Below are 25,333 nucleotides of genomic sequence, written 5' to 3' on the forward strand. Positions count from 1 at the left end.
TGGTGGAGTTCGTTGTGGTGGTGGCAGTGACAGTGGTGGCGACAGTGTTGTAAGGCGGTGGCGGTGGTAAAGGGTGGTGGTCTTTATGGGAGTGGAGTTGGCAGTGGTTGGTGGTGGCGATAGCGAAACAACGGTGGCATGACAATGGCGGAATGTGTACTATTTGTGGTTGCAATGGTGGAGAGTGGTGGTGGTCACAAGTAATTCATGTCACAATATTATCAGATCTTATTCATCATTTATATGGTGGATTAAATAACCCATCATTTCATGTAGACAAGTAGATTGATGAATAAATTTATACAATAGAATATTAACATCAAATATTGGATAAACTCGTCATGTATTGTATTGTATAAGTTTATACTATCATACTTAATACAACATATCAAACGAGTTCTTATTAACAAGATTCTAAACATAAATATCTTATGTAAAATAATGATCCAAAAGATTTTTCGCAATTAACATTAGTATTTTATTTTTTATGAAATATTAATATGTAGAATCCATAAAAAATCAAATTTAAATATATATTTCTAACCCGTGATTGTTTGAATCTTTAGGTTGAGAGTTCAATTTCTAGGAGTCAATGTCTTAGGTAGACTTTTGACCTTCATCACACCCATGTCATAATTGCGAGAGATTAATTTAACAACAATGTTTTTTCTAACAAACATTTATATATTTGTGGAATGAAAAATTATGAAAAGCTTTTTATGAAAAAAAAAGTATAAAAAATTTCAAACATAAATTTTAGATATTATATAATAACAGTCACCCGTGCATTGCACGGATCATTCAACTAGTTGATATTATAAATAAAGTTTACACACACATCCAATTAAATTTCGTCACATTAAAAAAATATGTTTATTTAATTAAAATTAAAAATAAATGTAAGTATTTAGTACCTGACACCATTATTTAGATGTAAATGTAAAACTATTTTACACCTACTATCACATTCATTAAAGAGTCTGGAAGAATTTATTTGAACTATTTTGTGGGTAAAACTCTCATGTAGTGTTTGTGAGACTTTATAAATCTTAGGTGTTAAAAATTTTATTTTATTATATTATTATAAAAATAAAATAAAAAATTGGGCGAATCCGAACCAGTTGTAGGAAGCAACAAGAAGCAGGTGTGGATATTTATCTCTCTATCCTGAGACTTTGTTCTTCGTCTACCTCACACTCACTTAGCCATGGCTTGTTCTGCTCCCTCTGCTTCTCTTCTCTCTTCAAACCCTAAAATCCTCTTCACTTCCAAATCCTCTTCTTCTTCTTCTGCTCCTCTCTCCTTCCCCAATTTCTCCAACTCTCTCTGCAAACCATTGCGCACTTCCCTCCATCCCTCCATTTCCTTCAACCGCTCCTCTCGTTCTCCCAGAAGCTTCGTTGTTAGGGCCTCTGTAAGTTCTTCACATAACCCTTTTCTGCATTTAACTAGTACTAGTTTTGTTCTGCAGCTCCATTTTTTGCTTATTATTTCTCTACATTGCACGAAAAAACAATGAAAATTGAATGTTCCTAATCTTATTTGATATTTCTGTTTGTGTTTCTCAATTTTGGTCTATTAGTCTCTCTCTTTATTCGATTAGATTTGGTTTCAGATTCAACTCTCTTGTATGGGGCTCTCACTAGTTTCAATTATCTGCTAAATTTTATGGACATTTTGTGACTGAACTGTGAACATGAACACCATTGATGATTGTGTATTTGTTATTGTGTTGAAAGGTTGAATTTCTGTTGGCAGCATTGTTGAGCTTATCTACATATAGACTGTTGTAACTTCATTGCTGAAGCTGAAAACTTAAGTTTTATGGCATGATTTTTCTCTGAATTGACCTATGATTTTTTTCCCCTTTTTAAAGAGTGAACTTCCATTAGTTGGGAATAAAGCGCCGGATTTTGAAGCAGAGGCTGTTTTTGATCAGGAGTTTATCAAGGTACATTGCTGCTAGCCCAAGTAAATTTAAACAGATTGTTGGCTTGTGAAATGTTGTTCTCTCTCATTACTTCTTTAGTATAAAAAAAAGCCTTTTGGAGAATTTGGTTTTTAGGAATTGTATTTGACTAAAGCTCTGTTCTTTCAGGTCAAGCTATCTGAATACATTGGGAAGAAATATGTTATCCTCTTTTTCTACCCATTGGACTTCACATTTGTTTGTCCAACAGGTTAGTTGATGCCTAACTAAACTATAGCTGTGGCTGCTAAATCTTCTCTTTGTTACGCTAACATCTGTTACCTGTCTACAGAAATCACTGCTTTCAGTGACCGGCATGCAGAATTTGAGGAAATAAATACAGAGATATTGGGTGTTTCCGTTGACAGTGTGGTAAGTTTTAACTTTTTCTTTAGTTTTTATTTCATCCACTACTGGGTCTAATATAAAATTTTCCCCAAAAGTTTCTTGAAATGACATTGTTTGGTCCACGGATCCGATGGGAAAAAAATTCCTTTGGTTGCTGTTTATTTTTCTTGATATGACATACTTCTGCCTGCCTATTCTTGCCACTAAAGAAAATAAAGGGTGTGCAAAGACTTGGCCACTTACAGTTTTCACTTAGTTTAGGGTCTTAGTGATTCATTTTGTAGGAAGCTAAGATTGAAAGTCAGAGTTCTAAGCATAATTGGCAAATCTGTATGGGTCCTTTTATATTATATATTCAGTTTTCTCTGCAACTTGCTGCATAGAATGTCTGGTTAAAGGAAATTACTTCATAACTAATGTAAATTCAAATATCAGGCAACAGCTTTAATAAAACTAGATAATTGGTAATGTGTTTTCCTTGACCAACTGACTGCATATATAGTGTGATTCATAAGATTTGTATTGGACGTGGCTTTGCAGATTGGGACACAGTAATCCAACTTACACATGTATTCGTGCGAAAAAAATATAGCTCTTTATGTTATAATATAGTAATATACTATTTTCTCTACATTGAAAATTATGTTTGTATGTCCAATCCAAAGGCGCTTCCAAAGTTTGTTTCTTCTTGACTAGTGGTGCCATTGTTATTATTGTAGTTCTCGCACCTTGCATGGGTTCAAACAGAAAGAAAGTCAGGGGGTCTTGGTGACTTGAATTATCCTTTAGTTTCTGATGTCACCAAATCTATATCAAAATCTTATGGTGTTCTTATTCCTGACCAGGTATGTTTTGACCTCATGACCTAAACTGTCTATTCATTTACATTTCCTCTCAACTCAATTGTCTTTTATGCTTTAGTTTTATGTTCTGTGGATTGCAATGTAGCTTTAGTATTTTGCATCAAGTGATGTAATATTGGCTGTGAACTACTACTTTCCATTCCACTTCTTGGACCTTTGTCTCAACGGTTCCTAATTTTTCAATGATTTAGGGGATTGCATTGAGAGGATTGTTCATTATTGACAAGGAAGGGGTTATCCAGCACTCTACCATTAACAACCTTGGAATTGGTAGAAGTGTTGATGAGACCAAGAGAACACTCCAGGTAATTATACGCCTAATTAGAATAGCACCTAGATTGATCACTTTTTTGTAACTTTTTTCCTCTTACCCTTCGATTCTTTGTATAATATTTTGCCCCCCATGTATGCATTTCTCTTGCAGGCCTTGCAGTATGTGCAGGAGAACCCAGATGAAGTTTGTCCTGCTGGGTGGAAGCCTGGTGAGAAGTCCATGAAGCCAGACCCTAAACTTAGCAAAGATTACTTTGCTGCGGTGTAGGGAGAGTAGCATCTGCTCATCTGTATTGAGTCCTTTTGTATTTTAAGCGGCAGGGTCTGCTATAAATGCATGCTGGTGTAACCTGGATTTTGGAGTGAATTATGTATTAATTTTATCATTTCTTCTGTTTATTAAAATGTGTATGAATAATGCTTTGATATGGGAGCTTAAGACTATGTTCGGATATTCGTTTAGCATGTACTTCAAGACAAAAAGCGAATGAGACTCTTCTATTGACTTAGGATAAAAGCCACACGTTGAACATATATAAACACACACTAAGCTATTGTTATGTGACTTTATCAAGCAAGGAGATCTTGACTAGAAAGAAATATGATGAATTTAGGTGTAACCAGAATGTTACCAGGTCAGTATGATCGTCAGGAACTAGTAAGTAGTACTCAATATTCTATTTTTACCTTCTTAACCAACCATCACCATAGTCCATAGTAAGTAGTACACACACTAACTATAACTTAATTAAACACTCTCAGTCTTTACTTTAGAGAAAAAGAGAAATTCTAACTCAATCATACTAACAAGTCAAATGGTAAGATGAAAATCACGTTTAAATAGGAAATATTATCATTTCAAAATAGTAGCATAAGCCACAATTTCTGGCCAAGTGAAGAACTTGTATTTTCATACTAATAACCCATATTAGCATAGGTCTAAGTTTTTGAATATACTCCCTCCCCCAGTTTTTCAGGAAAGCTTTTCTTCAATCATTTTAGAACTTAAAAATTCAATAACTGCCTTATTTTTATTCTATTAATGAATAAGAGAGAATTGTATAAAAAAAAACACTTATATTTATAAAGATAAATTCCGGGATACTAGAAAATTGAACAAGTTATCAGCTAGACAGCTACTGAACATCATTCAAACGTTGTTGAGAGAAGCAGAAACAGATAATGTCCCTACTCCAGAAGGGTCTGTGTTGTGGCTTCGACATCCATAGCCATAGCCATAATGGAAGAAGGTCCCTCAAACTGTTATCAGCTACTCCGTCTCTACGCACCACCATCAGTTACCACACCCCAAAACCGTCACTAAAAACAACCCAATTCCACATGCACAATTCTCTTCTTCACCTCATGAAAAATGGTAAACCAAAGAGGAAGCTGAAACCTCTCTCAGCAGCTCTTTCAGCTCCACCACCGCTTGACCTCACAGAAAGCAACGTGAAGCAGGTTTTAGCCGATGCTCGAGGGGAATTCGGTCAGATCTTTGACACTTCTGCTGGCATGACAGGTATTTCATTGTCTTTTGATATAGAGTTATTGTTCATATGATTATGTAGTAAAAATGGGGGATTTCATTGCATTTGCATGATGTTGTTTTATCTTTCAGGAATTGTTGAATTGGCCGAATTGGATGGACCTTTTGTGAAGATTAGCCTCAAGGGTCGGTTCTGGCATGAGCGTTCCATGGTCTTGGCCAGAATTGCTAATTATCTCAAACAGAGGATTCCTGTATGTCTCTTCTCTTGTGTTTCTTTCTTATATGGCAAAAAACATGTACTTCTGTTTGTTATGTTAAGAGCATGTTTGGTTTTGATGTTGGAAGCCTCATAATCATTTATAAGAAGAAGCTACATGCTATAATTAGATTATATGTTCACTGCAATATAAACATAATATTGTAGCTACCCACTAAACTAAGTAAGTATCCGTGATACAATTCAAGGTCATATCTTGTTGTTTTCTTTACCCAAGTTGCGAAAACTCAAAGCCTGAGCACTTCAAAGCTTCATGCTTACAGAACTTGTTCCCTTTTTATGATTTGGTTGCAGGAGATTTTGGAGGTTGATATAGAAGACGAGAAACAATTGGATGACAGTCCTGAGAATTTTTAAGGTACTGCTTATGACTCGCGGCTGGTTCAACTATCCCATTCACTAGTTTAGAGAATTTATTTATTGCAATTTTTGAAGTGAATGAGTAACAATTAAAACAAATCACAATTGCAATTCTGTATATTTGTGCTATTTTGATTATGTCGTGGTAATGTTAGTTACATGTGTATGTAGTATGTAACCTTTCATAAGTCTCATTATCATCATCATCATCACCCATTTCTCTTTCTTCTTTCCTTTTATTTATCTTTGAACTTTAATATTTGGTATGACACAAATACTATGGATGTTTGAGAGGCAACAGAATGTGTCTAAAAATACGAGAGATTTGCAGAAATTATTGGGAAGAAAATGCAACAAAAAAAAACTCCTTCAAGCTTAGATTTTTCGCATAAAAGGTGCAAAAATTTTCCATACCATTCGACATTTTCCTTTATCAATATCAACAGCCCACATTCAACATGTCAAATTATATGCACAAAATGTACAATCCATACGAAACAGGCAAACAACATAGTCCTTTACTACTTGCTCCATATTCACGGGACAAATTACGGGTTCATGTCTTGTTTGTGTTGTCAGTTAAGTTATCCATATTGCCATCATTTTGCAGAGTATTACAGTTTCTGTCTTGTCTAGTTTGAACTTTCTAGTAATGGAAAAATAATGTTCTTTGGTTGATGAATCGGGGAGAGAAGTTCTAGCCGTATCTTCTTAATTACCAATAACTCATGGCACTCAAATATTGAAATATTAAACTGCAATACTTGCTGATATGTTAGTTGATCTTACTACTGTGTCTTTATGTTTATGCAGTTTGATACTGCATTAGCTGTCATAAGACATGTAAGTAAAAATTCTTCCACTTTGTGATACACATTCTCTACAGCTTAGGTGCTTCTATGGTCGCCACCATTGCCTAGGAATATGATGAGACCGCCTGTTTAAATGTGTCACACTCAAATTATGATCCTCTCATGTTATGAATCCAGAATGAATAATGCTTCCCAGAAGCTGTTATTTTGCTTACCAGTTGTTAGGAATACTATGATTTCTTGCTGAATGAAGACTTTAGATCTCTGAAATCAGTTAGCTTATAGAGTTAAGTTTCTGTGTCGTACTTTTATCATGGTTGGGGACCAGAATTTTCCAATCAACTTGGATTAGATGACCTGAACTGGATGATTTAATAGAATGCCGTTAATAGGTAATTACCTTCTTATTACTGATCATTTCACATGTATTGTCAGGACGGTGATACCAGAAAGCATGTTTACACCTTCTATGAACTATTTTTTTCTCTTATGGATTGATCCTTTAGGGAACTTATACAAGAATCAAATTTGTCCCTTTTGAAAACAGATTTGAAATTAATTTTCCTGTTTCAAAAATGTTTTTCCCATTATTTTCTTTTGCTCCCTACACACCCTCTCCTTCTTAGGATACAAGAATGTGATGTGAAAGAATCAGGGCTATATCCATTTTATCAGCACCTCTATGGAGTTGCAAAATCATCCTTAAGTTCTGCAACAATAATCAGCTTCACCATATTGAAATTGACTGGAACCAAGCAAGCCTAATTTTAATAAATTTCACTTAGATTAATCCAATTTACATTCCTTTAATAAAGTAGAAACTTTATATTTTTTAGTAGTACACCAATGTATCATGATAAAGTATGTTTGTTTTATATTCTCTAACTAACAATCCACTACCTTATAAAATCTTGTGCATGGTGGAAGAGCAAACCAGAATGGAAGAATCATTTGGACTTTTTTTTGGGTCAATTCATTTGGACTTCTTAGGCTTCACTATAACTTGTTTGGGCCTATTAGAGATCAGTGGCCCATTAACCAAGGACCTACCAGATTACACATTCCTTTTTTTTTAAATGGATTACACATTCCCTGCTGGTTTTTCAATTAGCAATGTTGTTCAAGTTGAAAAAAAAAAAAAAAAACGAAAAGGAAACGTAGGTAGGTAAAAACAAGTCTGCTAGGGTTTGAACAAAGACAACCAGCCGCCACCCCCTTTGGGGGCTCCCTCCCCCTTTGGGGGTTTCTCCTCCTCTATGGAGGTCTCTCCTGCTCTAGGTAGGAAGTTTTCTCCCACAATAGGTGGGTTCTCTTCCACAGTAGGTGGATATGCTACCCAATAAGTGGGTTTTTTCCTTTTTCCTTTAGTTTCCCCTGTTTTGTTGCTACCTCTTGTCCCCTCCGCCCACCTCCGCCCACCGGTCGCCACCGTGCTGCAGGCTGTGCCTCCACCGTCTCACCCGCGCCTCCACCACCGCATATGCCTCGCCCGCTTCCTCCGCCTCTGCCATATACGTGCTCAGTTGCTGGTTCTGCTCTGAAGACCTATAGCAGCCACCTCTGTCTCTTCAAAGGCTTCTTCGCTGCTTCCTCCGGTGCCACGGCCATGACTTCCACCCCATCCTTCAACTGTGGCTTCCATTGTTCAAGACGGTACCTCTTAGCCTCATCTATTGTTCTTCCAGATCTGGTCTATTGCGGTTTGTTTCCCCTCTAAAAGAGGTGTTGAGCACCTATGTTGAGGATGGCCTTGTAGCAAAATTGCTGACGGCAGAGCCGGCAAGGTAGAAGAAGTGACCTCTAAAGTTTTTCAATATCAAATCTTCACTTCCGTTTGCAGCAGATCTTCTTTGGTTTGAGCTTTGGAGCCTCAGTTGTTCCCCTCAGTTGTTCCCCTCCGCCACTGTTCTGCCACCTCTGTTGGCTAGGGTTTGGAGTCCCTGAAGCTAGGGTTTGTTTGGCCCAGTTTTCTTGGGCTCAATACTATGGGCCTGATCTTTGGGCTTGTACTTGCAATAGTTCCCTTAAATCTCACTTAGTTCTAACTCAGTTTAGATGTTTCTAAGTAGTCAAATGCTTAAGTGTTAATGAACTGTTGTAAGTTTTTGGGCTTATGACCCAATTCTCTTCATTCAATATGTATGATGTATAATGATCAGTTGTAAGTGCCGTTGGGCTACCTTTGGGTATTGAATGAATTTGAACCTTCGACAAAAAAAAAAGTTGTTATATCAGAGCCTTCCAAAAAAAAAAGTTGTTATACCAGAGAATCTATATGAAGTTATACGCGAGTTGGATGTGCACTCTTCATGGTTAGTTCCGAGAGACCACTGAGCCGGCATAAAATAAAATGCTAGAGACTAAAGTTACAGCGAATGATCCACATATATCATTGCAGAGTCAAAGGTTACATTAATTTAATCAAATATTTTTCACATTTGAGACTCACCCTCATTTGCCGTATACTAGGGGCGTTAACAAAAAGATTAGCAACAAAAAAAAACTGTATTCTACGGTCCCTATGCCCGTATATGAAGGTGACTTGTATATACCCACATTTTGCTACATGATAACCCAAAAAACCATGTTTCATGTTTTAATCTGCCGCAAAGAAGGTCAATTAATCACATGGCAACTCTTCTGATTCAGTCACGTAAGTTAGTCTGTCTTCCCACACCAATTTGGATGCAAACTCCTCTTGCTCATGAACATGTTCCTGCTTCCATAAACCATTTAATCATATAATTAAATTCCATTTCAAGCCCACTTGATTTAGCCACTACTCTATTATTTATAAACCAGTTGTATTAATACCCTCATCTTAATTTTTAAATCTTGCTTTGCTCAGAGTAAATTAAAAGGAATCATGTTTCTTGAACCACAAAACATTGATCATTTTAATTTTATAAAATGACGCACCTCGAGCTCTAGCATCAATTGTTTGGCTGTGGGAGCTGACACGATAATGCGACGAGCTGTGGGGGATATAAAACCTTCATCAACAGCCTTGTCAATGAAACACAACAAGGAATTGTAAAATCCATCCACATTCAACAGACCAACCTGCATCTCACAAAGTCAACAAATTGATATTATTTTACCATCAATCTTCTTTGACCAACATGTTAATGTTTTCTCATTTTTTCTTCATGTGCATTTAATTTTTTTTTTTTGAAACACATGTGCATTTAGATAGTATTAATTTTGATCATGTCACATTTTTTCTCTCATTCAAACCTTTGACATTAAATAATGTAACGTGACAATGGTTGACCATACAAAAAGTCAGAGGGTATTCAATCAAGTGAATATCCTAATATGATTAAAATATACCCACATGTACAAGTTCATTAATCAATCTGAGGGTATTGAAGCTTCCTACGTTGATGAACATATTTATAAATACCCATATGGATCTCGAGCTGATAACGCATTTTATTTCTATGAGGGATATCCACTCAACTTGGCTAATTATCTAAAATAAAATCTGATCCATGATACACACTCCAACAGAATCGACAATGAATGGTTATCATGTGTCAAGTGGAAGCAATTTAAATTTGCTAAAGGAATTTGACTAGTTTGTATTTGAATGGTAGAATTTAATCCAGGAAGATCACAAGAGGCTAATGATTAATGAAGATTGGTTGTTACAATTTATAAAATCCATGATTCCTAATTTCCTATTATGATATTAGGCATCTCCCAAAAGGTTTATACATCTGTTACGTACGTCACATATTTTATAGATCATTTTAGCTATAGTTGTGTAATACAGAATCTTGGTCAATGAAGTTCATTGCTGAGGAGAAGTTACCGTGCTTTGAATTGTGAGTCACCACCAATCCAAAACGACTAATATAGTGTAACCAGGGATAGAAAATGAGGAATAAGTTAGATGATCTTACAGGTTTGGTGTGGATCCCAAGCTGAGCCCAAGTTATTACTTCCAGCAATTCTTCAAGGGTTCCATATCCTCCTGTTGATTAAAAAATAAGAACCCAGCGTTGCTAAAAAAGATCAAAGGAAAATGTTTGATTCACATAGGTATATAAAAATATATGATCTGATATTTTCTTATTGAGTAATTTAAAATCCTTAATTACCAGGGAGGGCAATGAAGGCATCAGCTTGACGAGCCATCTCAGCTTTCCTTTGGTGCATGTTAGACACGGCTCTCACTTCCCCAATTGGAGCACCTGTTATCTGCATTTGCAACACAACCATGGTGAATACCACATAATATATTACATATCATGATTCTTCATTAATTCACCAACCTCCACGTTAGTCTAAACTAGCATTATTTTAACTTCAAATTATACTTATTAATTATTGATGCTACCACCACATAATGAAAACAGCAAAGTATCAAGTACCTCTCTTGGCATGAGACTTGTTGGGATAACCCTGCACAAACAAAAAGAGCTCATGGTAAGAACCACAATGCAAATACTAATTAAAGAAAAAGGTTCAATTTCTTTATTTTTGGGGAGTGATGATATTGTTTATGATTTATAAAAGAAGAAAAAGAAAAACTTAACCATCTTCTTTTGGACCATCTTCTTTTAGTGACAAAAGTAAAAGATGATTAAACTAATGAAAACGTGGGACAAGGAATCCATGTTGTCTTGGAAGCGTAAGAAAAGAATTTTCTTGTCTTTTTTATTAAAAAACTAAAGGAATGAAAATCATGTTGGCTCCAAGTGGCAATTGCAGCGCAAAAACGTTCTAGTGTCTCTTTCTGTAAGCGCGAAAAGGGATTCAACTTTATCTAATAGAGGAGCTAGCAAAGCTGCTCAAGAACCTTCTAAGTTCTCACTACTGGTAAAGGTCACACTTCCAATTAATTTGTTAAAAGAATACAAACTCAACACTTTACTATTAATTTGCTTGGATTAAGAAAATAAAATGTCTCACGTTATAGTAATTAGTAATTACCAACATTAATTTGATCCCGTGATGTTTTATAGTGCAAGTATGCAACCCCATTTCACATTAAACATTATGAAACACACACATGAGCAAGTAGTAAAACCGAAATACACAAATTAACATCAGTACTTCTTTGGGAAAACCAAGAAGGAAAAATGATTAAGCTAGCTGAGAGAGAGTGAGAACAAACCCAAGAACATGGCGCCCACCATCATGAACTGCCTGAGAAACAAGACCCATCAGCCCCACGCTACCACCTCCATACACCAAATCAATCCTTCTCTCCACCTTCACAACACACATTGAGAACCAAACCAACAACACGCATGTCACCACACTCATCATCAAAAACAATTAATACTATTAAACTAACCAAACCAACTCTTTGGGCATGCCTAAAAACTAAAATAATAAAAAAGTTATAATAACAAGTGGAGTGTGTGGACAATAGCAACCAAAGGGGTAAGATGCGAAAAATAATAGTATATAGTAAATACTATAGTTTAAAATAACAAAAACAAGGAATGGTAGTAAGAGTGAGATCATGGAGATGGAGGTTCAGTAAGATGGAAGCTTGTGGGGGAATGCTAAAGGCTAAACACGCTTCATAGAGCAATCATACCTAGGTGGCATGCTTGGCTCCTTAAAAAAAAAACAAAAAAGTGAAAAACCTGGCTCTTTTTTCCCCCAAGAGAAACTTTTTTTGATGAGTGTTAATAAAAAATCTCACAAATTAAGATCATGCAAGAAGGCTGCACAAGTGACAGGGAGATTACAGCTAGCATTAATCTTTCAGAAGAGTGTGTGTTTGTGTGTGTGTGTGTCTCTCTCATGACAAAATCAAACCCTAAACCATCTCACACATGCCTTAACAATCATAAGCCCACTTTCTGAATCTAGACATTGTTTATGAGTTTTTATTTGAAAAACATATAGAAACAACCACAAAAGGAAGAGAACATGAAGGAAAAGATAAAAAACTATGGATTTTATCTTCAAAATTTATATAGGGGAAAAGTTAAGTTGACTGTGGAACAAGCTATAGAAGCTTAATGTTGCTAAGGGGTCAAAAAAAAAGGAAAAGATCATTGAATCTAATAATGGCATTTGTTTTTTCTCAGAAACAATTATGAGAACCCAGAAATTAATCATAAAAAAGTTCTCCCTAAAAAATAATTTTAGATTTAGAAAAGTGTTATTTTACCAGCTCCTTGCCAAGTTCAACAGCAGCTTCTTGGTAACTAGGTTTCTTCCCTGGACTGCTCCCACAGAACACGCAAATCCTCTTGAACCTGGATTTCTTAGTCTCTGCCATGCCTTTGATCAGTTTGATGTTTGATCGGTCACTGACAGAGAGAAAGAGAGGGAGAGAAGAGAAGGGAAGAGAGAGGGTGGAGAATGAGAACAAAGTGACTTTCTCTTAATCAATTGATGTGTTTTTATATACCCGGCTCCCTAACCCACATCCTAATCAATTGGAATAGTTTAATTTATTTATCGTATTAATTAACACTTATGAGAGCTTATATAAATATAGGTTATGAGCTACCTAAAATTTGTTTAGATTAACGAATAAGAAGCGTTCAAAAAAAGATTAACGAATAAGAATGATATTTATCTCTTCATATTTTTGATTTGTTTTAAGATTCTCTCAAATTAGTTTATGAAAAAACACTAATATATTTATTGAATGAGTTGTTCATTAAACGTATCTATTATATATAGTTTTCCTGTGTTAACCAAAGTATCTCAAAATTAGCACTTGTATGATTAATCTTCGTCCAACAGTCAGCGCACTAAACAATATAGACTAACTAAAATGTGTTTTTTTTCTTCAGAATCATCATGAATCAAACCTTCAACAACTTACTCAATAGACGAAGCATTTATTTATTAATTATTAGATAAGCTTGGCGTATATTCCCTTGGAATCTAAGGAATTCATTAAAAATTTATGTAAGTGTATAATTTTTTTTTTAAATTGGTCATAGCATTATCACGTGTTATTGAAAATAATAACCGTTCGTTCAAAAAAAGAAAATAATAACCGTAAAACTAATATGTCATTTTGCAAACTATGAAATTAACAATGAACAAAAATTATAGAATAATGAATTGAATAACTACACGATTTCATTCTAACATTTATTAAAGGGGCTTAGTTTAACCTACTAACGTATTGTGTATCAGATAATTATTTGACCATGCATGTGGTCAAAATCAAATGACAAGAAAAATAAAAGTCTCAGAGGAAGGGATTCCCTTCATACATGTGCATGTATTTCTACGATTGAACACGCTGATCAAATATAAATAATTTATACATATTATAAATTGGATTACTTATTTGTATTATAGTATTATACACATGTTTAATGATGAAATAGAGTATTTGGTTCTGGCATTTAGAGTATTTGAAATTTAAAAAGTTTTAGTTACACGGAAATACTGTTGTTTTGTAAGGGACTAGGTTTTTTTTTTTTTTTTAAACATTTGTAAGGGGACTAGGTTAGTGCAAAAGTTTTTGTAGACCTGATTAAATTAAGATCATGAGTATGAGTATGACTTAAATCTTATCAACAGAAAATTATGTAGAATACAATGTGTACAATTTCTGAAGTCACCAACCCACAATACAAATAATTTTCATAGGGACAGTTTTCATATTTTATTTTTAATTTTTTTTTTTATAGTTTAGTGATAAGGAAAAAAAATCTTAATTAAAAGAGACAACTACAATTATGAAGAGTGTTTAGTAGATTGAAACATCCAACAAATACCAAAATTGTTTTTATCTATATATTTCTTTTGAGTAAAATACACTTACCCCCCTCAAGGTTTGCTAGAAAAACACTCCACCCCATTCTTATTCAAAATATACACTCCACCCCACTCATTTTATCAAGTTAACCTCATTCAAAAAGATGCTAACGGAATATTCCATTCAAATCAAAATTATTTAATTTAAACTTATTTTTCCTTTTTTTTCTGGTTATTTTTTTTTAGAAAAAAACGTCACTTTCTAATATTTGACCAAACAAATATTCTCAATGCTTACATGCTGTTGGAGCTGGTATATAAAGTAACCATTTTATAAAATAATTCAAGAATAAATATGTATGAAATAGTTTTAAATTAAAACTTATGGTAAAAGTACGTTAAACTTCCACTCCATAAAAGAATATAAAGTTATATTATTATTTTAATTAATTAATTAATTTGGATTATATGATCGCGTTGGTTATAACATGTTAAATGTTAAAGTATATATTACTTTTAGTAATTGAAAATGAGGGATGTTATTGATATATAATAAGAGAATCTTATTAAATAATATCCATACACTACTTATTGAATTCATAAGCAACATTTTTATTATAAATCTAGGAAAAAGAAATTTAATTAGTATTTATTTGGTGAAATTTTAATTAGTATGAAATTAATTTCGAAATATTTTTATATAATTCACTATTTATAAAAATCTTTTATAAACTGCATATTACTAGTAATTGTGATGTTATATTCTTTTTTGTTGAAACTAACTTCTTTTTTAATGAAACTGACGTTAAACGATTTTTATTTGAAAGTGAGGTTTTTTTTTTTGAAAAAAATAAAATACAAAATAACCAGAAAAAAAAGAAATGGAAAAATAAGTTTATATTAAATAATTTTGATTTGAATGGAATATTCCGTTAGCATCTTTTGGATGGAGTTAACATGATAAAATGAGAGGAGTGAAGTGTATATTTTAAATAAGAATGGGGTGGAGTATTTTTCTAACAAACCTTGAAGGAGGTAAGCGTATTTTACTCATTTATTTTTGACTTTTTGTACGGGTGTGGCCGTGTGGGAATGATCCATGACCATGAGTTTGATTGGTTTGACAAGTGATGATTACACTTTTGCTTGATTTATGCACTTTGAGTGATTGGTGTCATGTTGGAAAAGATGAATTTGAGTTCTTCGAGAGCAGCGATTGATATAAAGTAAAAAAAATAAGAATAAAAAATAAAAGATAAAATGTTGTTTCAAAAAGGAGAAAAATGAGTTAGAAAAAAAATTGATGATCCACCATCGTCTCAATTAATGAAATTAAATAAAAATAAAAATTTTCTTATATTTTTAAAATTTCATTGGTTGACGGTGTAAAAAAAACTCTACACCGTCTTTACATAGAAATTAAACTCTTCAAATAGTAATGATATGTAAGCTAAAAATCCTAAAAATATGAGAGCATAATATTAAATTCTAAATATATTTATTAATATGTAACCTACAAAAAAAATTTATTAATAAAAAAATGCAACAATATTTTATAAACGAATGATATTTGTTAAAGGAGAAAATATGAGATGCACTGACAGTGTAAACTTGTTTTACACATGCACCCAATTGATTTCCGCCACATCAACAATTTATTAATTTACTAATTAAAATTAAAAAGATTTGTAACTACTTAGTCTTATGTGACATAATGTGATTGGACGTCAGTGTAAAACTTCTTTACACTGACAGTGCATATTCATTAATCTCTTGTTAAAGACAAACAAAACCTAAAAAGATGTTGATTAATTTTTTATGATTTATGTTTTATTATGGTAGGAATTTAATTTTGACAGCAATATTTTCACTTGATTAAAGTACTTTCATGTGAGCCTATTGCGTATGCTCTGTGTGTTAGAAGTCTATATTTATTAGAGTAGTAATGATATATACACACCTCATTTTTAAAACACTTCATTTCCACCTCTTTTTGTTTTTATCTCTCTCCTCTTATCATCTATCACATCTCATACTTTCTTTCTCTTACTTTTTTCTTTCTTCCTATCTCTCTCCTCATTCCACCTCTTACACCTCAAAGAGAGGTGTGTATATAACATTATTCTTATTAGAGATATGACATATAGATAGTCTTTATAAATATATAATAACCTCAACTCTTGAGTTAACTTTTAGGTTGAGTTAGGTCTCCCGACCCAAATTTAATATATTCAAAAAAAATCACATTCAATCATTAATTGTCTACTTTCATTAAAAAAAAATTGTCCACTTTCATTTCTCCTATTTGTTTGCATATCCAAAAAAAATTCTTATTTGTCTTTCTTTATTTTTACTTTATTTTAAGGGTTTTTTTTTTTTTACAATTTAAAGGGTTGCTCATATACACTTATAAAGAAAGAAAAACAATATCTAAAAGTCTATTTTTAAAATATTTAGATTATATTTTATAAATTATAAAAATTTGGATTAAATAAGTTTTTCGTCCTGAACTTTGAGCAGTTTTAATTTTCGTCTCTCGTCGAAAAATCTTCCGAAATACGACCTCAAACTTTGGAAAATAGTTGGGATTAGTCCTTGTCGGGAAAAACGAACTCCGATGGCTTGCCAATTGCCAGGTGTGCGGCAGCGCTAACGTGGCACGCCACATGTTTAATTGAGGAACCAAAACCAGTTTTTTTTAAATGGGGAACCTAATCTAAATTTCTTAATGAGAAATTCTTAATCAATTTTTTTTAATCTTTAATCTTTCATCATTTATGGTGTTCTTCATCAACAGAGAAATACACAAAGGTTATGAGAACTGAACAATGTCACCAAAAACAATTAAATCAATACTAAAATACTAAAAACACAACCTTAGAATCAAATGCAAGGTAAGTATGGAAGTGTGTATGTAGTTTGCAACGACATAAGGGATTGGGACTTAGGGCTTTGAATATGGTGTTCATCTTCATTTTAGTGTGGAAGTATGGACATTTCATCATACTTCTCACCCACCTTCTTTCCTCAACCCCACCCAAGACACTACCTTTTTCAGAAGAATAATTATATTTTCACACCTCAAAAATGAGGTGTGGAGAGGTGGGGGAAGAGAGAGATATGAAGGAAGGAGAGAGAAAGTAAAGATGTGAGAAGTGCTTTGATTGATAGAGAAAAGAGAAATAGATAGAAATGAAGGTGGAAAAGAAGTTGAGAGGTGTGTATATATCATAACTCTTTGGATATTGAATTTTTAGATCTGAATCTATCTCTCAAGAGATAAAGAACAATGCTATTGTCAATGAGTCACAATATGAATCTGAAAAACAACGTCGTTCAAACCCATAAACCTCCAAACCAAATGAGGCAAAAGTTGAAGCTTTTATGCTTCTCACATTGTTCGACCCTTGCGGGGGAAGAAGGATGGAAGAGTGACAGAAGAAGACACAAGATTTCGCATTGCGTATCTTACACTAAAAATCCAGAAATAAATTATAATGAAGCTTCAATTTTAGGAGTTTTGAGAGAGAGAGATAGTTTGAAAGAAGTATTTGATTTGAGTTTGAAGTGGGATTTAATCGGTGATGCATAGGTTCCCAGCCGTAACTACATCATATTGTTGTTTTGTTTCGTTTGCTGAGTTTATTGGATGAAAAGGTAGAAGGAATTTTGGGATGAGAAGGTAAAAGGAATTGAATTGGGCATTTCAGAAAGTTTGAAATTTTTTAACTTAGTTTGGTGTTATGTTAATTTGGGGTAAATTAGTGTTAGTAATTAGTAATTAAATTGAGACGTTAAAGAAGAAGAATTATGTTGAAAAATGTTGGTGAAGAATTTAGATGATTAAGTTATGGGTAATTCAGGATTGATGAAGATGATGTTGATGAACACGAGAGAGATTAAAGATTAAAAAAATTTGATTAAATTTTTTAATTAAGAAATTAGATTAGGTCCCCATTTTTTTAAAAAAAATGGTTTTGGTCACTAAATGAAACATGTGGTGTGCCACATCAGCGCCGCTGTACACCTGGCAAGCCACCAGAGTTCATTTTTTCCGGTGAGGACTAATCCCAGCTATTTCGTAAAGTATGAGGGCGTATTTTGGCAATGGACGAAAATTAAAACTCGCTCAAAGGTCAGGGACGAAAAACTTATTTAACCCTAAAAATTTATGTCACATACTAAAGTAAGAATGTAGGGAACCATCAATTTTTTTAGAGGTAGCGCCGTAGCAGAATGTTACCTTATTTTAATTCACTCTTTTTTTACGGGACCTTATTTTAATTCACTTTGATTATTCATTGTTTTTTTTTTGTCAACGATACAAAGATTAACATTCAAAGATTGCCTAACGGCACTTACATCAGTGGGACTTAAACCCAAAACGTGATTCTGCGATGCATAATTAGATAACAAATTAAGCTTAAGGCATGCTCACTCATGCTGATCTAAGCAACCAAACAAACTAAGAAAATCATACAGACCCTGAGAACCTAAGAACACTAGCAAAGCAACTTGACTTTCCGAACAGTAATAAGATTACAATTACAAATTTAAGCAACTGCTCCACTGCAAATCAACCGACTCAGTCGGATTTGCACAAACTGAAAAGCCTTCAAAGAAGCAAACAAAGCTTCAACGGCGGTACCAAGAGGAGTCAAGTTAGCAACACTATCACCATGGAAAAAAGGGAGGCTGCAGATCTACCAGTAGCAGGACAGAACAGAGGGATGAGGGCAGTTGCGAACGATGCAGAGAAGGCGCAGCTACGGTACGGTGACGACAAAGGTACGGCGGCGCGTCAAAGCATCCACAGAACTGAAACAGCTACAAACCACCCCTTTTCAACCCAGAGCTCTGCCAGAGAAAGACGATTGGAACAGGGGCCTCGACCTAGGTTGAAGGAGCACTCACGGCTGCGATGGCGGCGACCCGCGTCGTCTTGTAACCAGATCTGCGTCCCCGCACACGGTGAGTAGTGGAGGAAGCGAAAACGGCCATGGTGGAGGCAGAGGCGGCATGAACGGATGGGTGGTGGCCAGCAAAACAGGAAAGCCAGAAAGCAAGGACAAACTCACTTATTTGGGTAGAAAATCCACCTACTGTGGAAGAAACCCACCTATTGTGGGAGAAAAGACCTACCTACTAAGCAGGAGAAGAACCTCCCTAGCGGAGGAGGATCCCCCAAGGGGGAGGAGCCCCCAAGGGGGAGAACGGCGCTGCACTCTTGTTTCTAACCCTAGCAGAGCTGTTTTTTTTTAAAACGGACCAGAGATTGACATTCATTGTTTTAAGCTTTTATTTTTGTCCAATATTTTTGTCCAATTTGGTTACTGCATTTTGAGTCCGTTTTTGAAACCAATAGGTGGGTCACCGAGTAGTTCTTATCCTAATGGGCTAAAATACATTCAACTTTGGCCCATTACATTGCATTCGTGGAAATCCTTAACACCCCAATTCAAGTTTCAACCCATTCTTCACCAAAAAAGAAAAGTTTCAACCCGTTCATACATTGACCAAAAATATCGATTCATACCAAAAGAAAGAAAGTATTTAACCCATTACATTGTGTCTACCATCTAAACCCATTACATTGTTTTGATAAAAAAAACCCCATTACATTATGTCTGCTATGTTCTTAGTTTTCTTTTGTGTTTGCATTCTTTTTGAGATTTTCTCTCATATAATATAAGTATCGTCAGGAAACTATTTGGGTGCTATTCAAAATATGCTTTACATCTTTCCGATGTACCAAAAAAAAATATGCTTGACAAAAAAAAGACCGACAACGTAGGGAAGGGGAATCTGGTACCACGGTGGCAAGGGAGGAGTTGGGCAGAGACATATAGAAAGGACGTTTAATGAAAGTGTGGTACTTCAATTGAGCTATGGTGCAATGGATTTAAAATACAAGAAAAAAATACAATTATTTCTTATACAAGATCTTTCTCCAAGCTCATCAACTTTTGTTTGATAAAAGTACTAAACAAACCAAGCATATAGGAGTATCTTTGCGAGTTTAGTTTTAGAGGGGATGGAAGAAAAGAGAGAGACTTCCAATAAACTCACTTATTGTTATTGAGTTTTTAAGAAGAGGGGTTTGAAGGATTTTGAATTTTTGATAACTCTTCAAAACCCTCTCAAGACCCTCCATTAATTTTTTAAGGATTTGGTAGTTTAGGTTTTTTTTTTTTTGAAATAAGTGTAAGTCCTAAACCGCGTTTTTTTAATCTCAAACCAAAATTATTATAGTGGATTTAGATCCTCTATATTTCTTTACGAACTTTACCAAAAAAAAATCCTCTAATGATAAAGCTCTCTTATATTCCCTAATTTTAAAATTTCATTAGTAGGAAACACAAGAGAAATTTAACATAACATCATAGTATCATAATCCCTTTTATTTTATTTTTTTTGAAAAGATCATAATCCCTTTTATGAGTGTGAGTGCAATGTGTCTTAGTGAATTATTATTATAAATATCATAATCTCTTATGATTGTAGGTATAATGTACTCAATAGATAACCGAGCTCTTTAAGTGATGCATAATTTTATCCCATACAATGTCTATGAAAAATAATTTATTGTGAGAGATTACTTACATATTAATATGATATCTGAACCTAACTTATTAGGCTTAATTGCGTTTTTGGCCCCTAATGTTTGACCTTTGTGCAATTTGAATCCCCTTTGTTTGAAAGGAGAAATTTTGATCCACCAGAGATTAATTTGTGACAATTGAATCCTTCCCTTAGTTGCCGTCTAATTTCAAACAGAATTTACACACGTGGCACTCATTAATGACATGGCCTGACATATTTTACCACTTAGATGCCATGTAGATAAAAAGAATTAAAACATTTTTTTTATCAAAAAATGTAACAGAGAAAGGGAAGGCAACATATTGAATCTTCATCTTCATCCTTATGCTTATCTTCATCTGCATAAACAAAACCCAAAAAATCATAACTCTAACCCAGAAAATTAAAACCACACTAGAAAACCCAAACCCACAAAACTAAAGTCTTCATCTTCCACCTATTATTAATAACCTCAACATTCCCAGCAAGAAAAGGTGGGAGAGAACCCAAATCATAGATCCTCTACTCCCTCTGCAACTCCATTCAGTTCTTGATCCTCCTCTTGTAATCCCCTTTCCTCTACTTCACAAAATCCATCACCATAACCTTGATGTTGAAGTAACAGATCCTTGTCGAAGGGAACACGCGCGACAACACAGGGTCGAACCATGCAATCGAAACCCTTTTCCCTTGCAATCGAACCCAGTTTCTCACCCTTTTTTCGTTCAATCAAAACCCAGGTGCAATCGATGGATCTTCTGGAAATTAGGTGAAACGCTTCACCACCCTCATCCTCTTACTTTCCAATCTGAGTTTTGGCTTGGGTATTTTGTGGACATGAGGTAACATTCGTGGAAATGGGACTTGTTATGAAGAGATTGTTGTGGTGACAACGGTGAGGAGCTTGACAGAGAATGCGGCGGCAACCATGCGTTATTCGATGGTTGCGAAGTCGCGGGACGGTGGTGCAGGTGCGACTTGCTGTGGCGGGCAGAGTGGCGGATATGGCAGATCCGGTTAGAGCTTTGAAGGGATTCGACGCCTCCGGCACAGTGGATGACGTCTCCGGCGAGGTCACTTCCGCGATCGGGATTGATTACGACATAGATCTCGGTTCGGGTACGCTTTATGGGTTACGGCAGAGATTGATTTTGGCTTGGCTGGTTACTGGATGTTTATGAAAGGATGCAAATGGAGGGTGCTGCCATATGCTTTTTTTACGAGGTTTGCAAAATCAAGGGAAAGGGGTTGATGATGGGTTTAATCTCTTTTTCAGTTAATTTATATTATTATTATTGTTTATTTTCTTTTTTATTTTATTTATTTACGGATGAGTCTTAATACATGCGGTGTAATTAGTAAAATGAAATCAAAATAAGAATATTCCGTTTGGAATTGGATGACAACTAACAGAAGGACTCAATTGTCACAAATTAATCTCTGGTGGATCAAAATCGCTCCTTTTAAACAAAGGTCAAACATCAGGGACCAAAAGTGCAATTAAGCCAACTTATTAATATGCAAGTGTGTGAGCAGTTGATTCCAAGTCTTGGGCCGCGTCAAGAAGACTCAAAGTCCACCATTACCGTTGGGTAGCAAGTGCTGTTAAATTCTCCTTCTCTAAAGATCAAGTGTTACCTCCCTGAACCCAACCCCACATCCTGACTTGTGAGCTAGTACCACACACACACACACACATCATTTATAAACATTCAACCCAAACAGAAACATTTAATCCCTTCATTCATTTCATTCCTTCACACACAGAGAATTAATCTAGGAAGATCACACACTTTGAGTTTTCCAATGGCTCGTCCTTACATTCTCTTCATCCTCTTCACTCTCTCATTCACAATCACAACAACATTCTCTTCTTCTCCAAACCCCAAAACAATCACTCTCCCACTCTCCCCTGTTTTCACCATATCCCAAGATCACCTCCACACTCTCAAACTCACCGCTTCAGCTTCCCTAACCAGAGCCCACCACCTCAAACACCGCCACACCCCTCCCCTCAACACCTCCGTTTCCCCCAAAAGCTACGGTGGCTACTCCATAGATCTCAACTTCGGAACACCGCCACAAACCTCCTCCTTCGTCTTAGACACCGGAAGCAGCCTCGTCTGGCTCCCTTGCTCCTCCCGCTACCTCTGCTCCGGCTGCAACTTCCCCAACATCGGCAAAATCCCCACCTTCATCCCCAGAAACTCTTCCTCCGCCAAGCTCCTCGGCTGCGGTAACCCCAAATGCGGTTACCTTTTCGGCCCCGACGCTCAATCCCGCTGCCGCGGCTGCAATCCTGAATCTCAGAATTGCAGCAACGTGACATGCCCTGCTTATATAGTCCAATACGGTTTGGGCTCAACCTCGGGTTTTCTTCTCCTGGAAAACCTCGATTTTCCAGGAGAGAAAACCGTTACTGATTTTGTGGTCGGATGCTCGATCCTCTCCATCCGGCAACCTTCCGGGATTGCCGGATTCGGACGCGGGATCGAGTCGCTTCCGACCCAATTAGGCCTCAAGAAATTCTCCCATTGTTTACTATCTCACCGATTCGACGACGAACCGGAGAGCAGCGATCTAGTTCTGCAGATTGACTCCACCGGCGACACCAAGACGCCTAACGTCAGCTACACTCCGTTCGGGAAGAATCCAACCGGGAACAACACCGCATTCCTCGAATACTACTACGTGGGGCTGAAGAAAATCCTCATCGGCGGCGAGAGGGTGAAGATTCCGTTGAATTTGCTGGTGCCGGAATCCTCCGGCGTAGGCAACGGAGGCACAATTGTGGATTCCGGCACCACCTTCACCTTCATGGAGAGGCCAATCTTCGATTTGGTGGCAAAGGTTTTCGAGAAGCAGCTTTCAAATTTCTCCAGAGCGAAGGAGGTTGAGGCACAATCGGGGTTGGGTCTCTGTTTCGATTTCTCCGGCACGGAAACGGTGCCGATCCCGGAGTTGATGTTTCAGTTCAAAGGCGGCGCTAGAATGATGCTGCCTCTCTCGAATTATTTCTCCCTGGTCGACGATTCTGAGGTCGCGTGCCTGACCATTATCTCCGATGAAAGCTCCGGCACGGCGAGGGCTGGTGGTCCGGCGATTATCTTGGGGAATTACCAGCAACAGAATTTCTACGTTGAGTATGATTTGGAAAATGATCGGTTCGGTTTTCGGCAGCAGAATTGTCAAAAGAGTGCTTAGTGACACTGTTTCATGTGCCACGGCGGCGCCACTGAGTTCACGGTGGTCAATGGTGTTGATTATTTTAGTTGATTAATTGGTCAATGGAGTATGCAGCAAAACTCATTGATTATTGATTTATTTTCTTGTCAATGATGCAAAAAATTGTCAATAACACAGATTATGGATCGATGTTTTGATAACATTTTGCATGAATAAGCATGTGATTGGTTCATTGAATATGTATAAATTAAAGGAAATTAATTAAATGATGAGGACTTATAATAACTATTTGACTTCAGCATGTGCAATTGAGTGCATGTTGTTGGTAAATCGTAAAAAGCAAATTCAATTATGGGGATTTTAAAAGCAAAATCAATTTTGGGAGAAGCTTCTTGTAGAAGTTAGATTGATCCAAACATAGTATATACTAATATAATTTGTGAATGAAAAGAAAAGAAAAAGAGGCGCATGCACATGAATGAATATATTCTTTAATCTCTTGGTGCATTCTTCTTTCCTGAATTTGGCTAAAAGAGCATGTTCTTTGGAAAAGTTTGCTTTCATGCGTGGGGAAGGTAATAAGGTAAAGGGGTGGATTCTTTCTTTTATGATCGGTTTCCATCTTCCACGTTGCGTTGTTCGCGTTTCTTGTTCAACACCCCATTAAGCAGCCTCTAGCTACTTGTTAAATTTTACATGTGCGCTTAGTGTTGATCACCGACAGAGTAAAAATTTAATCTCATGTCATGCCAGCTATCTTAGGTTGCTCACCACTGTTTCTCTTTGTTTGTATTTGTCAAGTGAATGAACCGCTTGCAGTTATTTGATATAGCACAATCTATTATTTTGTGTTCGGACTGAGAATCTAATGAAATCTTTTGTCGGAGTTGATGACGGTGTGCGATAATGAATGTCCTAAGAATGATGGTGGTGTGTAAGAGAAACAACTTCTAATAAACACTTAGGTGTACACCTTTAATTAGGTCAACTAAGACGTTTTTAGGTCCGTTAAGATGTTTTTAGGTCAACAACCTTCTAGCCGAAACAACTTCATCAAAAACAAATTTTATAAAATCTCTAGTCATATTAAGTTAACTTTTTATTTTGAGATCTTTATTCTTACACTCTCGTGGGATCTCTCGTAGTTAAAGCTAGAATTGTATTGCACTGCACCTTGAAACTTTGAATTGAGTTTTTTTCAGTATAGGAAGGCAAAACCAAATTGCTCCCATACATATTTGGCTCCTTCTAGGTCATATTGTCAGAGATTTTACTGGGTCTTGAACACTGTCTCCACCGCTAGTCATGCATATCACTCACGGGTTCTTTTTTTATTAGGATTATAGTGTGTTTGTGTTTGATTCTAGTGCAGAAAATCTTACAATCACGTGTAAGGAGAAGCTATAGTGTATAATTGCTAAATTTGCCTTGTTTTGAATTGTGTGACAACCTATAATGTGCTTAAATATACATTGA

At 35.6% G+C, this 25,333-nt stretch overlaps 4 protein-coding genes across 6 annotated transcripts; 3 read left to right on the top strand and 1 right to left on the bottom strand.

Moving 5' to 3' along the window:
• The first annotated feature begins 1,131 nt into the window (after positions 1-1,131).
• LOC130730796 (2-Cys peroxiredoxin BAS1, chloroplastic) lies at positions 1,132-3,907 on the top strand. The gene is made up of 7 exons (XM_057582908.1): positions 1,132-1,414; positions 1,877-1,951; positions 2,099-2,180; positions 2,262-2,341; positions 3,037-3,162; positions 3,372-3,485; positions 3,605-3,907. The coding sequence occupies exons 1-7, from the start codon at positions 1,208-1,210 to the stop codon at positions 3,719-3,721; spliced, it is 801 nt and encodes a 266-aa protein (XP_057438891.1). The 5' UTR covers positions 1,132-1,207; the 3' UTR covers positions 3,722-3,907.
• Positions 3,908-4,563: 656 nt separating this feature from the next.
• On the top strand, positions 4,564-6,878 carry LOC130730798 (uncharacterized). 3 transcript variants are annotated; one of them, XM_057582911.1, is made up of 4 exons: positions 4,564-4,975; positions 5,075-5,196; positions 5,517-5,580; positions 6,396-6,878. In XM_057582911.1, exons 1-3 carry the CDS (start codon positions 4,636-4,638, stop codon positions 5,577-5,579), a joined length of 525 nt encoding a protein of 174 aa, XP_057438894.1. In that variant the 5' UTR covers positions 4,564-4,635; the 3' UTR covers position 5,580; positions 6,396-6,878. The 3 variants fall into 3 exon arrangements, with proteins under 3 accessions (XP_057438894.1, XP_057438895.1, XP_057438893.1); XM_057582912.1 differs by having other exon boundaries at positions 6,469-6,878; XM_057582910.1 differs by lacking the exon at positions 6,396-6,878 and having other exon boundaries at positions 4,565-4,975; positions 5,517-5,770.
• A 1,857-nt stretch (positions 6,879-8,735) lies between these two features.
• On the bottom strand, positions 8,736-12,735 carry LOC130730797 (cytokinin riboside 5'-monophosphate phosphoribohydrolase LOG7-like). Its single transcript, XM_057582909.1, has 7 exons — positions 12,534-12,735; positions 11,520-11,617; positions 10,774-10,804; positions 10,501-10,600; positions 10,303-10,373; positions 9,314-9,457; positions 8,736-9,110 (listed from the first exon to the last, which is right to left on the bottom strand). The coding sequence occupies exons 1-7, from the start codon at positions 12,642-12,644 to the stop codon at positions 9,015-9,017; spliced, it is 651 nt and encodes a 216-aa protein (XP_057438892.1). The 5' UTR covers positions 12,645-12,735; the 3' UTR covers positions 8,736-9,014.
• Positions 12,736-22,293: 9,558 nt separating this feature from the next.
• LOC130730800 (probable aspartyl protease At4g16563) lies at positions 22,294-24,089 on the top strand. Its single transcript, XM_057582913.1, has one exon. It carries the CDS (start codon positions 22,478-22,480, stop codon positions 23,873-23,875), a length of 1,398 nt encoding a protein of 465 aa, XP_057438896.1. The 5' UTR covers positions 22,294-22,477; the 3' UTR covers positions 23,876-24,089.
• The last annotated feature ends 1,244 nt before the right edge of the window (positions 24,090-25,333 follow it).

The sequence above is a fragment of the Lotus japonicus genome, chromosome 1 (genome assembly GCF_012489685.1).
Source record: "Lotus japonicus ecotype B-129 chromosome 1, LjGifu_v1.2".
NCBI lineage: Eukaryota > Viridiplantae > Streptophyta > Magnoliopsida > Fabales > Fabaceae > Lotus > Lotus japonicus.